The sequence below is a fragment of the Protopterus annectens genome, chromosome 1.part1 (genome assembly GCF_019279795.1).
Source record: "Protopterus annectens isolate FY-2018-M chromosome 1.part1, PAN1.0, whole genome shotgun sequence".
NCBI lineage: Eukaryota > Metazoa > Chordata > Ceratodontiformes > Protopteridae > Protopterus > Protopterus annectens.
Window position 1 is genome coordinate 946,000,975 of NC_056726.1, and position 15,894 is coordinate 946,016,868.

Genomic DNA, 15,894 nt, shown 5'->3' on the forward strand with positions numbered 1-15,894 from the left:
GCAGAAATGCAAACAACCTCCACCCCCCCCCAACACAACCCAAATGACACACAGCCCACAGACTCAGTGTGCCAATAAACCACAGCCCATAAGGCAAACCAACATACCAAACACACAAGTCATAGGTGACTCACCGGGCTAAACAGTGAGAAGGATATGGTCAGCTGCCTGTCGGGTGCCAGGATCCACCACATAACCCACGCACTCAGGTCACTCCACAAGTACAAATATGACTCTGTCATTGTCCATGTTGGTGTGAACAACCTGAGACGTACCTCGCTGGACTACATGAAAAGAGACATGGAAGAGCTCTCCGATCTTATAGCCCAGGCAGGTATGACCCTAGCCCTGAGTACATCCTGCCATCGCCTAGAATGATACCACAGTACAAGGACAAAATGACTGACATCAACAATTAGGTAAGCTTCTGGTGTCATTCTAAGGGGATCTGTCTGCCTGGAATGACATGGCTGACAGTCCATGATGCTTTGCCAGAGGTGGCCTGCACCTGTCGCCCCTCGGATTCTGGATACTGGCTAAGGCTCTTGCCGCCTTTATAGTGTCTCTTTTAGGCAAGGTTCAAATAACAAATTCACCACCGTAACAGGAACAGGCAAGCAAAAACTGAGGGTAATGCTGCTCAATGCTAGAAGTCTAAATCTCAAAATGCACTCACTCGAGGCACTCCTTAAAATGGAGAACATTGACATCTGTGCAGTGACTGAGACCTGGTTCAAGGCTCTAGAGAGCACCCCTGCATTACCAGGCTATAACTCATACCACACTTTTCGGCCGTCTAACCTGGACCAGAACACCAAAGGTGGAGATGTGTCCATATTCATTAAGGATATCCACATCTCCAGGCTAGCTGCACAGCATAATGCATCTGAGTTTATCCAAGTACAACTAACTCTGGGCAAAACTGCAATCCAAATTATAGCTTTCTACAGATCCCCCACCATGCCCCAGGATTCCACTCCTCTTTTCTTGATATAATGGAAAATATTAGGGTTCACCCAAACACCCTAATAATGGGAATTTCAACTATCTCACCAGTAACTGGGAAAACTACTCATGTACCAATTCCTTCACTCAACGCATTCTGGAATTCATAAATTCCAATGCCCTGGATCAACTTATCCACACCCCCACCAGGGGCAACAACATCCTAGACCTAGTCATTACCAATATGAGTTACCGGTGTTCCACACCTGAAGTCAACTCCTCGTTGGTCAGATCCGACCATAAGCTAATCACCCTAGATATCCGTATCCCACCCCCACCCACCATTAAGGAAACCACGGTAGACAATTTCTCCAAAGCCAACTTCATACTTCTTAAGACAGAAGTGGCAAACTTCATGACACCCATGCAGATGGACAATACAGTTACGACTACTGAATCCTACACAAATGCACTCTATAAGCACTTACACGAGTGCATGGATTGTGCTATCCCAAACAGAACCAAGATGCTATCCTCCAAAAAAGGAAGCCAATCTGGTGGTCCCCTGCCATAAACAAACTGTACAACAGAAGGAAGAAACTGTTGCAAAAGAGAGTAAAATCACATGAGTGGAGGAGCTCCCTGGTCAGCCTCAGGAAGAAGCTGAGATCTTTTATAAGATCCTCCAAAGCTAGCTATGAAAACAAAATTGCCACTGACTCTAAGGGCAACCAGAAAGCATTCTATAGCTATGTCAAGAATCTCAATGGCAACAGCCAGATATGCTCTAAGTTATAGCACAATGGCATGAAAATTACAGAACCAAATGATATTGCCAATATCCTGGCAGATAGGTTCAGTGCTAACTTTACCCCCCTCTCACCCCCAAAAGGGCCCATATCTATACAGGAAGAATGCAGAGCCCCTGTAATCACATCTATGTAGGTAAAAGCTGCACTCTCTAAAACCAAAAACACAGCATCCATGGGGCCAGACAACATCCCAGGCTGGTTTTACATGAACTTCAGAATGAACTGGCTCCCCACCTAAGCACCATGTTCAATCATAGTCTCACTTCAGGCTTTGTGCCCACTGAATGGCTCACAGCAACAGTTATCTCACTCCACAAAGGGGGAGCCATCACTGATCCTGGGAACTATCGCCCTATTAGCCTGACTATCCTGGTCTGCAAGGCCATGGAACGTATCATCATGGAACTCATAAACAAAGACATTGGTAACCTCCAAACTCTGGACCACACCCAGTTCGGGCTTGTGAATGGCAAATCATGCCTTCTGAACCTGATCGACTTCTTTGAGACAGTCACCAAAGGCATAGACTAGGGTAAGGTGGTTCACACAGCCTATCTTGTCCTTGCCAAGGCTTTCAACACCATCCCCCATTCTGGAATTATAGCTAAACTCACTAAACTAGGTATAAACCCGTATGTCACAAGATGGGTTGCCAACTGGCTCACTGACAGAACCAGAACACAAACCCTCGCACGTTAAGGCTTGCGCGGCCCAAAACAAAAGCAGAAAACATACAAAGGCCAGCAAGTCAGTTCCAATAGCTTTATTGGCAAGTAAATAGGTGCAAAAAATACACCATAAGGGAGTATTATGGTGTATTTTTTGCACCTATTTACTTGCCAATAAAGCTATTGGAACTGACTTGCTGGCCTTTGTATGTTCACTGACAGAACCCACAGAGTAAAAGTTGCAGATTAAAATCTGGCTTCAAACCAGTAACAAGTGGAGTACCACAGGGTTCAGTCCTGGGACCTCTCCTGTTTTGTATCTACTTCTCTGAAGTACAGGCTAACACTGAAGGCCTCTGGCTAATGAAGTTCAGAGATGACTGCAAACTAGGAGCCATAGTCGAGTCCACAAATGATGTGGCCATCCTACAGAAGGGCCTCAGTGAGACAGATGCCTGGTGTCAGAGGCTTTGGCTTAAGCTCAGTGCCAAAAAGTGCACTGTCATCCCCTTTGGTAAAAACTCTGTACCCATGAACTACCACATAAACGGCAGTCTACTTAATGCCAAATGTGTGATGAGACCTTGGGACCCAGGTGAAAAGGAAGTTATGTACTCACCATAACATTCCATGTTGGTAGTCCATCTCACCCTTCATTTCTGCATATGGGTTCGGAGCCGATCCTCGGCTCCGACTCGGCCAATTTTCAAGCTCGAAGACTTCTGGTTGGCTCGTGGCTAAGCAGGTATCCCATGGTACACCAGTGCAGTCCCCAGATATTGTTTGCTGCTCACTATCAATAGAAAGAGATAGAAAGAAACCCTTGACCAACAAACCAATACAAAAGGGTTGCCAACCAAGACATTTATAATATTACCTCCAGATCTTCCAGGGTGGGGGCAGGAGGGAGGGTTGGTAAAAATGAAGGGTGAGATGGACTACCAACATGGAACGTTATGGTGAGTACATAACTTCTTTATGTTAGATAGTCCAATCTCACCTTCATCTTTACATATGGGACAGCACCCCTAGCGCCTGGTTCTTGGGTGGCTCATTGGAAGATACTCCTGAGCACCATGGAGCCAAAGGATGCTCTACCCCTAGAAGCCAAATCCAACTTATAATGAGTAATAAAGGTGTGAGGAGTAGCCCACATAGCTGCTGCACAGATATGATAAATTGGTACCCTGGCTTGGAAGGCTGCAGAGGTAGACAGAGACCTGGTAGAGTGAGCTTTGATCCTGTGGGGTAAGGGTCTGCCCTCCGAGCTGTAGATGAAGGCTATGCAACTCGAAATCCAGTTAGACAATGCCAGCTTAGAAACTGGCAAACCCAATCTGGAATCAGAAAAGGAAACAAACAACTGGTCTGACTTCCGAAATTCTTTGGTTCGTTGCAAATAGAAACGCAGCTGTCTGTGAACATCCAACTGGTGAAAACGGTATTCCACTGCATTGCTATGATTGGGAAAGAAGACTGGAAGTTCAATGGACTGGTTCAATGTGGCAGAAGAACAAACGTTGGGGACAAATGAAGGGTTGGTACGTAAAGAAACCCTGTCTTTATGAAAAACTAAATAAGGTGGTTTAATAGACAGGGCATGTAGTTCAGAAACACGTCTGGCTGATGTAATAGCTACCAACAACACAGTCTTCGAAGACAAATACTTTAAGGAAACTGAATGAGACGGTAAAAAAGGAGGGAATGTTAGTTTGGACAACACAAAATTTAAGTCCCAAGAAGCCACATGTTCCTGTAAAGGTGGTCTCAGCAAAGTGGCTCCTCTCAAGAAGGTTTTACATAACTTATGTGACATAAGGTTAACATTTGGAGATCCCAAATAAAAATGTGAAATAGCCGCCAATTGTACTTTGATGGTGGCTGCGGCAGATCCCTGCTGAAAAAGTGCCAAAAGGAATTCCAGAATTACGGGAATGGGAGCGGTGTAAGGATCCACATTCATCTTTTGTGCCCAAATAGAAAACCTTTTCCACTTACTGTCATACAGCCTTCTGGTTGATGGTTTGTGTGAGGATAAAAGAATATGGGACATGGACGATGAAACATCATGAAGCCTGACTAGAGATGGAACTGGATCAGCCAAGCTGTCAATTTGAGGGTGTGGAGAGAGGGGTGTAGTGAACCCGACATGTGGGTCAGTAGATCTGAAACTGGGTCCAGGATCCAAGGATCGTCCAGGAGAAGAGGCTTGAGGAAGGGGAACCAGACCTGACAAGGCCATTAAGGAGCAATGAGGATCAACTTGCTTCCCAGCCGGTTGGCTTTCTGTATCACTTTGGGGATTAGAGAAAAAGGAGGGAAGGCATAGAGAAGTCCCATGGGTCAATCGTGTACCAGACTGTCTCTGGGTGCTTCCCCCGGAGGGGGAATTTGGGAAAAATAACTGCTGCACTTAGCATTGCCTGGACTGGCAAAAAGGTTGCAGCAAGGTTGTCCCCATTTTAGGAAAATCTGTTCCACTATTTCCCATTTCAGAGACCACTCGTGGGGCAGTAGGATTGCCCGGCTCAGCTTGTCGGCTATCACATTGGTTATCCCCAGAATGTGTGTTGCCACCAGAAAGCGATGGGAAGAAATCACACATTTTTAAACTCGCATGGCTTCTCAACAGAGTGGGTAAGATCTGATACCGCCCTGTTTGTTGATATACCACACAATCAACATGTTGTCTGATTGTATTGCAATCGTCCCTGGAGGAGGAAGGTCCTGAAGTGCTTGTAACGCCAGAAGCACCGCTCCCATCTCCAGAACGTTGATATGCAGATGAGCCTCATGTTCTTGCCATGTGCTGTGGACCATCCTGCCCAGATAATGCCCCCCACCCAACCTGGGAGGCATCCTTGTTCACAGTGGCAATGAGTTGGGCAAGCACAAAGGGAGCTCCCATGAACAGATTGTTGGGGGCTATCCACCAATGAAGGTCCTTTTTGCATGAGTCTGTCAGCAGAATAGAGTGATTCAGTGGTAGGCATTGGAACAACCACTGGGAGAATAGGGGCCATTGAAAGATTCTCATATGCAACCTGGCTAGAGGTATTAACAGAATGGTTGAGGCCATCGTTCCAAGAAGTTGAAGAATCAAATTTGCTTTGACCTTTCGAAGTGGGAGTAGTCGCTGAACTTGTGAGATGAGGTTTTGTGCTCTTTCAGCGGGAAGACGAACTGTCATATCCATTGTGTCTACCTCTGCGCCTATAAAAATCACAGATTGCGAGGGCAGTAATGCAGATTTTTCCCAATTTATGGAGATCCCTAGTTGAGCACAAAGCTGGATGGTGATGTCCCTGTTTTGGAAAAGTAGATGTCTAGTGGGGGCAGTCAGGAGTCAGTCGTCCAAATACGGAAACACCTGGAATCCCTGACGTCTCAGGTGAGCTGTCACTACTGCCATGTATTTGGTGAACATCCTGGGGGCTGTGGTGAGACCAAAGGGCAGAGCACAACACTGATAATGGCTGACTCCCAGCCGGAAGCGCAGATACCTCCTTGACGCCTTGTCCATTTTTATATAGTAGCAGGCGTCTTGGAGATCTAGAGAGCACATCCAATAGTCTTTCCCTAACAACGGGAGTATCAACTGCAGTGTTACCATCCGAAACTTGTCCTTTTTCATGGATTCGTTTAATCTGCTGAGGTCCAGTATTGGCCTCCAGTCTCTGGTTCGTTTGGGACTAAAAAGAACCTGGAGTAAGTTCCAGATCCTATCTGGTCTGCTGGCATGGACTGGATGACTCTTTTTGAGAGCAACTTGTTGATCTCCACAGTTGCCTGATCCCTGTGATTGGGTGGAACATCTGGGATCTTCTTGGGAACAAACGGTGGAAGGGAAAAGGGTATGATATATTCTCTGGTAACGACTCTTTGTATCCACTTGTCTTGGGTTACATTTAGCCAGGCTTCTGGATACAAAGAGATGCGACCCCCGACTGTCCCCAGAGAAAAGCAGTCGGTCCCCACATCAGGAGCGCTGATAAGGCCGCCCTCGAAAGGAACCACAGCCTTGCTGATATTGCGGACCACCCCTGCCTCTAGGGCAACGTCTACCATTTCCTCCTCCTCTGCCTCTGAAGGAGGATTCATTCTGTGTGTCTGGAAAGGCCCTCTGGGACTTTTTAAACCACATCTTACCTCCCCTTTGACCTTTGGGGTATGGTCGAGAGTGGACGATAAAATGGACTCCCACAGCAGAGAGAGACTTTCCTTCCTGTTCACACCAAGTGAGTGTATCTTTCACCTTGGAACCAAACAAGGAGGAACCGTCAAATGGGGCGTTGGTGAAGGTGGACTTGAACGGCACACAAAATTATACAAATGCATCCAGGAGTGGCGCCTAAGGGCAACTCCGGAACCCGCTGCTCTGCTCACTCCGTCAGCCGCATGAGATATGAGCCGCATGGAGGAGTTAACTATGGAATTTAGGGTGGATAACTGAGCAGGGATCCTATCCATGACACCCTCAGTACAAGCACCCTGTATGGAATCTCCCAACTCCTTAAGGAGATCCCTCTGCAACCTCATGAAATGGGCAAGATAGTTCAGGGATCGAAGTGTAAGGGCCACTGAACTAAATACGCGCTTCCCAAATCTGTCCATCTGTCGAGACTCCATGTTTGGTGGATGTACAGAGGAAGAAGTCTCCGCCAACTCCTTCTTCGTGGCTGCCGTCACCACTATGGCATCTATGGGAATGCCCTTAGACAAGAATTCTTTTCCAGGAGCGGCAGACAGGAGCTTATTTGGTCTTCTAGGTACTGGCTCCATGGCATCGGGAATATCCCACACCTTCTGACTAACCAGATCCATTAACTCGTTGAAAGGTGGAGACACACATGAGGAAGAGGATTGAGACCCGATGGCCTTCAGGTACACTGACTCCTCATCAGAGGGGTTAACAGTGGGCCAGTCGCACCTCTGTTTAAGGATCTCTAACATGTCCACAAAGGAGACATCATCAGAGGATGACTTGGGGACCCCTCCAACTCATCGAGGTCAGTGTCTGATGTCAGAGACTCATCCCAGGAGTCAATATGCTTCCTCTTGCATACTCTCTTCTGCAGGGGCTCCTCAAAAGGACCTTCTGGGGATGCCCCGTGGCTCCTGAGGCTGTGGGTCTCTGCTGTCTCTGGAGAAAGTAGGGACTGAGACCAAAGGGGGAGCCCTGGGGGGAAGATTGCTTGTACCACTGGCAGGGGTTGTAGATTGTGACAGCACACTCCTCATCACCTCAAAAGCAGATCTCTCCAGCTCCGAAGACCATCCCCGCTCCGAAGAGACAAAGGACGGTGCTGGAGCCAGAGCCATCGGCTCCGAGACAGATGCAGGGTCCGAGCTCACCCTGGCAGATGCACTGAGAGGAAAGCTCAGAACTGATGAGGATCGATTCAAAACCTCCCCCTCGGCGCCGACAGAAGAGCTTCGGTCCCTGGACACGACGGAAGGAGCCAAACGTATCGGAGCCAAACTTGGCTCTAATGCAACAGCAAGGGGAGCTGGAACCAAGGGTTCCTCCATTGGTAGCAAGCACTCCGGCTCCGAAAACCCAACATGGCTCGGAGGAGCAATCACGGATGGAGACCAGACTGGTTTGAGTGGCTCCGAGGCCGACTGGGTCAGAGCCAACAAAAATTTAGGCAGGGCAGGCGACTTGAGTAGTCTCAGTTCTACCCTCTCCACATCTTCTTTCAAAAGACTCCTGGAAGACCTGGAAGATAAGGTTGGGGATCTTGACCTAGCAGGCACTGGAGATTTGACCATCACAGACACCAGTCGGGATTCTACAGACCGGCTCCGAGAAGCAGAGTCAACTATCTGCAAGGATGCAGCAGTCGGCAACGAAGTATCTGTGACCGACTTCGAAACCACAGTGCATCCTTCGGCTCTGAAGACTGAGGAGTTGAGGAGGCAGGTTTTATTAATTTGGCAGGCGGCTCCAAAACAGTAGCTGCTGCCGGAGAAGGCCTTTTTGAACCTTTAGATTTTGAATCAGATCTTGACGTAGATGGCTTAGTGGAGGAAGCAGAAGAACCAGACAAATCTTCCTCGAAGGTTGGCTTCAAAAAACCCCAGAGTATCAGTTTGTTCTTTCTCTCATGCAAGACTCTAGGAGAGAAAGCATGACAAAACAAACATGATTCTTGCAAATGGATGGCTCCCAAACAGTAGACACAGCTACTGTGGTCATCAGTCAAAGACATTTTCTGGGAGCACTTCATACATTTTTTAAACCCAGAGGGTTTGTGCTCCTTGCTATCCTTAGACATTGCAACCCACAATCAATCAAAAGGAAAAAGAGAAAGAGAAAGACTGAGGACTAGGTCCTCTAACTAAAACGGGCCTAGCCATACAGATGAATTACATGAGAACTAGGTCCTCTAAGTTAAACGGGCCTAGCCTGGTGTAAGACAGAAACTAGATTTTCCACTAAACACTAGACAGATTTAGTCACACAGGAGAATATTTTAAATACAATACAGTGGAAGCAACACGAGGACTAGGTCCTCTAAGTTAAATGGGCCTTGCCCTGTAAAGAACCGGGTCTTCTAATTCAAACAGACCAAGAAGGCACACACACACACACACACACACACACACACACACACACACATACACACACACACACACACACACACACACACACTCTAAAGGGTAGCAATTAACAGTAAAAGAAATGAAGACTTTAGCGGGTCCCCGCTAACGACCACCAGTCAACAATAATTGCTTGACAGGAAATAATCAATAGGAGCCCCTATTGATTAAAAACGGAGAACTCGTTGAACTAATTCTCTAGACAAGAAAAAGCAAGTGCATCTAACTACTGAATACAGGAGACTATTATACTAGTTACACAAGGCCACAAGGCAAATTAGGTAAATCCTAACTGTAAATACAGGAAAAAACGCGAGCCACCAAAACTAATGGTTTAGGAGAAGCACAAATGTGCCTAACTAATGGTACACAGAATACCACTAACAAGGTCACACAACAACCACACGACAATAAAGATAAGTAATAATTAAGCAAAAGATACTAGAATAATGAAAATTTGCAAAAACTTAGCCAAAGCCAAGAGAAGCACATCCAAACTCGTTGACGTGGCAAATGAGATATGGGGATTGCACTGGTGCACCATGGGATACCTGCTTAGCCACGAGCCAACCAAGAAGTCTTCGAGCATGAAAATCGGCTGAGGAGGAGCCGAGGATCGGCTCCGAACCCATATGTAAAAATGAAGGTGAGATTGGACTACCTAACATCAGTAGTCTCTCCTTTGATAATCACATCACCACAGTAGTCAGGAAATCCTTCTATATGGCACACCTCATCACAAAAGGGTTCTCATCCAGGAAGAAAGAGGTCATTGTTCCTCTCTACTCGGCACTCATTAGATCCATTATAGAGTACAATGCCCCTTTTGGAATGTACCTCACAAGACATCTGCAGTAGCTGGAAAGGCCACAGATGTACCTCACAAAGAAGATTACTGGCCTCAAACAGATGCCTACACTGACCATCTGAAAAAACTCCAGCTTAAGTCTGTAGCATATCGCCTACTCCAAGGAGATCTCTGCTTAACATAAAAAGCTATGTTAAACCCAGAGCTGTCAGATATGCTACACCTAAAGAAATCCCAATCCCTCTGTCCTACACACTCTAGGGACCTACACCTTGTCACCACAATAAAAAGGACATGCTGGAGGGATAGAGTCCTGTCCCAGAGACTTACTATACTCTGGAACAAGCTACCCATCTATGTCAAGCAAAGTTCCTCATTAGCACTCTTCAAGAAAAATCTTGATGAGTGGATGAGAAATAGGAATTACACCCCGGGAATCACTTCTGTGGCTCTGCTCGACAGGGGCACAGGGGCACAGGAAATTAACTTTCTTGGGTGGGGTAAGCCAGGGAACCTTGTTGGCTAGGCTTACTTAGGCCCTTGGGCCAATAGCCTAGTACCTACCTGTGAACCTATTAGGCAAATCATTGAGTATAATGTCCCTTTCAGTATGTTCCTAACCAAACATTATAAAACTTAAATGACCACAATGATTTCTCACTAAGAAAATCATAGGTCTAAATCAAAAAAGCTACACTGGTAATGTAAAGCTTTGACACTCTTTTTGGCATCTTAACAGCTACTGAACGGTAATCTATGCCTTGCTTACAGAGCCTCTATCAACCCCATCCTTTCATATCCAGCAGTGGCAGAGACACCCACTCAAAAGACCTCAATCTCTTCTGCAACTTAACTACAACATTCTGGAGGGATAGCTATAACTCACATAGAATACCACTTCTCTGGAATTGTCTTCCTCTGCATGTAAAGAAAAGTATATCTCTTAGTCTAGTTTTATATAGGGGAAGTGAGAGATCCTTTAAGGTAGGGCTATAGGAGCACCTGAGAGATATCAAAAATAAAAAAAAAGTTGAAAGCCCTTTAGCTTTACATTTTTTGATCCATCATTGGAGGGATAAGTTACAAGGGATGATTTTAGAGAAAGTGATGGTTTTGGATGTTGGACATTTAAAAAATAAGCTGCTTTATAAAGAGACTACTTTTATTCTGCAGTAATGATACACTGACACCTGCTAGGTTGAACTCAGAATGCAAATTGGAAGATGCTTATTTAATGTAATTAATGTTTTAATTGGTTGTAATTACTTAATGAGATTGGGTATTTAAATGTGTTTAAGGTGTTTTTTTTGTACTTTTGAAAGGCTTTGTTCCGAGACGCTAGAGATTTTTACTTATATTAAAGTTTGGTTTCTACTGGTCATGGTGGCTTTTGTTTATTTATTTTTGTGTTTTTTTTTTTTTATTTTTTATTTATATATCTCTTAGTCTATTCATGCATAATCTGAATGAGTGGATGGGAAAATCCAAGTCCACCCTTAGAGATGCATTCTTGTTCCTTATGGACAAGGATAACATGTAAATGTTTGCCTGCCCCCAGGTCATTCGTATTCATAATATAAAAAGGCTCTGAGTTAATTGTACTGAAAATTCTAGGGACAGAAACTTGGAGGGAATACATTGCTAAGCTTCTTAAGATCCTCATGGAACATTAGCACTGAAAGTACCTATGTAAGCATATCACTTCCAAACTAGTGGTAGAAGCTCTTGGCTTCATGTGTGTGGGACTGTGCATGCACAGATAGATAGGCATGGCAGAGTCCTGCGGTGAGAGATATGTTCGTGTCACCCACCAGGTAGTGGAGCTATGTCCTTACAAATGCTTCCATAGTCTATGATTTGAGCTGCAGAGGGAGGGACAGCTGAGTAGTTCTGCTCTTAAGAGAGAGCTTAGTATAGTCTTGGGATTACGGTCTGGAGGATACATCAGACTACTTCTGGCAATGGGACATGGCCTCTTTCCTGAAGTGTAATGTAAAAGGAAGGGTAGAAGGTGGGTCCCAGCACAGAAGTCTGATTGGGGAAGGCTTGATCACTGATAAGCATGGTGGCATAAAGGCAGAGGAAAATGTCAGTTTCATAACATTTTAGAGCACAGTATGCCAGCCCAAGCTAATCAAGGAATGTCAGGTCCATAATGCATCAGAAGCAGACCTCTCAACTGTCCAAATTTTTGCAGAATGTCCAGATTTTTGTCTCATATTTTCAGTCTTTTCCTCATAAAATTTTGGTTTTCTGGCAAATCACTGGGATGATCTGAGGACTGAAGTCATTAAATAATTTGAGTTTCAGACTTAATTTGCTTCAGAAAATGTATGTTAAAACAAACCCTGTTACTTTAGCACCTTTCTAAGTTTATAAGAGCAATGTTTAAAATATATCCATATTTTTGCACCTTTTCCTCCATTTTGTTGGGCTTTGTCAAGACCTCGTGCACTAGGAAGTTGAGAGGTATGATCAGAAGCTACATAGCTATCAATATAACACCGACTAAATAGTTAAAAAAAAATGTTAAACTGAAAAAAAAATTTTGCACCTTAACTCATTAATTAAAGGTTAAACATTATATGATCTTCATGCAATGGTATACCGAAAAAACCCCTCAAAAACATGATTCTCATATCAAAATTAAACCTCGTACCAAGAGTTCTGATGTACCCAGCACATCCAGTGTTAAAGACTGTATCCTTGAAAAATGTACTCCAAGTTCTCTATGAATTCCTGAACACTCAATGCAAGTCAAAATACCCAGGTTGGTAGAAAGCCACGTAGGTTCTGTAAAGCAAAGAAACTGGTAATTAGAACAATACAATTATGTTTACAGTAGAACAGAAAGGCTGCTATATATAGTGAAAAATATTAGCTTGCCAATCACAAACTTTTCATTACAGTTTAGGGATTCAAATCTCTCAACTCAAATGTCAGACAAATTTTCACTTACTGCTACTTCTAGAGTTTTCCCTGCTTTTTTCTCATACTTACACTCAACGGAAATATCTAAGATACAGAATAACAGTAGTGATTTTTTTATTTAATTTACCCTGAATTAACTTACCATGTTGATAAAAATTTAAAAATGCCCAAGTTAATCATAGGTTCATAGGTTCATACTAGGCTATCTGCCCTAGGGCATTTATAAGCCTAGCCAGAATGTGTTTGGCTTTCGCCACCCATTTTAAATTTATTTTGCTATGCCCTTTTTCGAGGTTAGTACACTGTGCCTCTGTCTAACAGTGACACAGAAGTGATACCCGGGGTAAACCTACGATCTCCCATCCACTCATCAAGATTCCTCTTGAAGAGAGTCAATGAGGGACTCTGCCTAACCTGGACTGGGATTTTATTCCAGAGTGAAAGGAGCCTCTGGGTTATGAATCTGTCCCTCCAGCATGTCCTATTTATTTCAGTGCTGAGGTTCAAGTCTCTTGAGCACGTAGCGCGATGGGATTTGGATTTTCTGAGGTGCAGCATGTCCATTAATTCCGGGTTGAACATGGCTTTATACGTCAGGCACAGATCACCTCTGAACAGGCGGTATGCCACTGAGTAGAGCTGGGGTTTCTTTAACCGGGCAGCATATGGCATCTGTTTGAGCCCTTTGATCCTCTTGGTGAGGTACGTTTGGGGTCTTTCCAGTTGCTGCAGGTGTCTGGTAAGGTACATCCCAAAAGGGGCATTGTACTCAATTATGGGCCTGATGAGGGATGAGTAAAGAGGCACGATGACGTCCCCTGATCTAGATGTGAATCCCTTCATGATTAGGTGGGCTATATAAAATGTTTTTCTAACCACTTTGGCCACATGGTTGTCAAATGAGAGATTGCTATCAACTTGGGTCCCCAGGTCCCTAATTACTTCTTCTGTACTTAATGGATTACCACCTATGTGGTAATTTGTGGGCACTTTGTTTTTGCCAAAGGGGATGACTATACACTTTTTGGCATTTAGCTTGAGGCCATGGCTCTGGCACCAGTTGTCTGTTTCTATGAGGCCCTTTTGGAGGATGCTTGTGTCGACTGATTATGCGCCCAGTTTGCAGTCATCTGCGAACTTGGTCAGCCACAGTCCTTCCGTGTTGGCCTGTACCTCCGAGAAATATATACCGAACAAGAGAGGTCCCAGGACTGAGCCTTGTGGGACACCACTTGTAACTGGTTTGGAGTCTGACATGGCTCCAGCAATTCTAACCATGTGGGTTCTGTCTTTGAGCCAGTTTGCAATCCATCTAGTGACATAGGGGTTTATATTTAAGCTGGTGAGCTTATATATAATGCCCAAGTGGGGTATTGTATCGAAGGCTTTTGCGAGGTCCAGGTAGGCTGTGTGGACCACTTTCCCCTCGTCAATGGCCTTGGTGACTGTTTCAAAGAAATCAACCAGGTTTAAGAGGCAGGATCTGCCCTTAACAAAGCCAAACTGGGTAGGATCCAGTGTTTGTAGGTCCCCAATATCTTTATTTATGAGGTCCATGATGATCCTTTCCATAGCTTTGCAGACCAAGCTAGTCAGGCTTATGGGGCGATAGTTTTCAGGATCCGTTGGAGAGGGACCACTGTTGCTGTACGCCACTCTTTGGGCACATATCCTGTAGTAAGGCTGAGATTGAACAGTAGTTTTATGTTTGGGTTTAGCTCTTCTTGGAGTTCATGTAGGACGCAGCCAGGGACACCATCTGGTCCCATTGATGCTGTGTTTTTTGCTTTGGAGAGGGCGGCTCTTATCTGAGCATCTGAGATGTCAGGGGGGCAGCACTCTGCTGGGATAGATATTTGCCCTTTTGGTGGGGGGGGGAGTTTGCGCTGAACCTGTCAGCTAGGATGTTGGCAATGTCTGTGGGTTCGTGTATTTTATGTCATTTTGGACTAATTCTGAGCATATCTGGGAATTACCACCCAGGTTCCTAACATAACTAAAGAAAGCCTTGTGATTATCCTTAGTGTCCTGTGCAATTTTTCTCTCGAAGCTAGCCTTAGACAATTGTATGTGTGCCCGTAGTTTTTTGCTAATACTGATCAGTGATGCCTTCCCTTTTTGGGATTTTGCTCTATCATTTAGTAGCTTCCTCCTTCTATTGTATAGTTTGTTTATGACTGGGGTCCACCAGACAGGACGTCTGCCTTTGGAGGATTGGGTCTTGGTTTTATTTGGGATCGCATGATCCATGCATTCCTGAAGGTGTTCATAGAATGCGTTTATAAAGGATTCTGCGGTCTGGGCCATATTTTCCACAGGCCCGGGGGCTTTGAAGGATTCCATCTCAGTTTTGAGGAGTGTGAAATTTGCTTTAGAAGTTTTTCACTGTGGTTTTCTGGGCAGGGGGTGGGGTCGGGATGTGAATATCCAGTGAGATTAGTTTATGGTCTGATCTTACCAGTGAGGGATACACTTCTGGTCTGGAGCATAGAGTCCCCATGTTGGTGATGATCAGGTCCAGTATGTTTTCCCCTCTTGTGGGAGTGGTAACAAGTTGTTCCATAGCATCTGAGTTTATAAATTCTAGGAACCTTTGTGCTAGGGTGTTGGAGCTAGAGTAATCCTCCCAGTCTATGTTTGGGTAGTTGAAGTCGCCCAATATAATGGTGTTTGGAGAGACCTTCATATTTTCCAGTGTTCTCAGGAAGGCCGAGTGGGGTTCCTGGGTTTGGGAGGGTGGTCTGTAGCAGGCTATAAACTGGAAGGCAGTTTTACCCACTGTTAGTTGCACATGGATAGTCTCTGATGCTTCGTGCTTTGCCACCAACCTGGAGGTGTGGGTATCTTTGATGAATATCGATACTCCCCCTCCTTTTGTGGTTTGGTCTAAGTTTTGGGGCCGAAAAGCATGGTATGAGGTATAACCTGGTAGTGCTGGGGTGCTCTCGGGAGCCCTGAACCAGGTTTCTGTTACTGCACAAATATCGATGTTCTCCATGCTAAGGACGGTTTCGAGTGCATGCATCTTGAGGTTTAGACTTCTGGCGTTGAGTAGCATTACTATTAGTTTCTTATCCCTTGTGATACCTATGGAGGTGGGTTTGTCTTTTGAGCCTTGCCTAAA

The 15,894-nt window shown here is 45.0% G+C and overlaps 1 protein-coding gene across 6 annotated transcripts in view; it reads right to left on the reverse strand.

The window, feature by feature from the left end:
- The window catches only part of ASAP2 (ArfGAP with SH3 domain, ankyrin repeat and PH domain 2), a 2,005,955-nt gene that overhangs the window by 590,403 nt on the left and 1,399,658 nt on the right, over positions 1-15,894 (reverse strand). For all 6 annotated transcript variants that reach the window (XM_044079125.1, XM_044079114.1, XM_044079099.1 and 3 more), the window contains one exon: positions 12,499-12,632. In XM_044079125.1, coding sequence (XP_043935060.1) covers positions 12,499-12,632 — 134 coding nt within the window. The remainder of the gene's footprint in view (positions 1-12,498; positions 12,633-15,894) is intronic.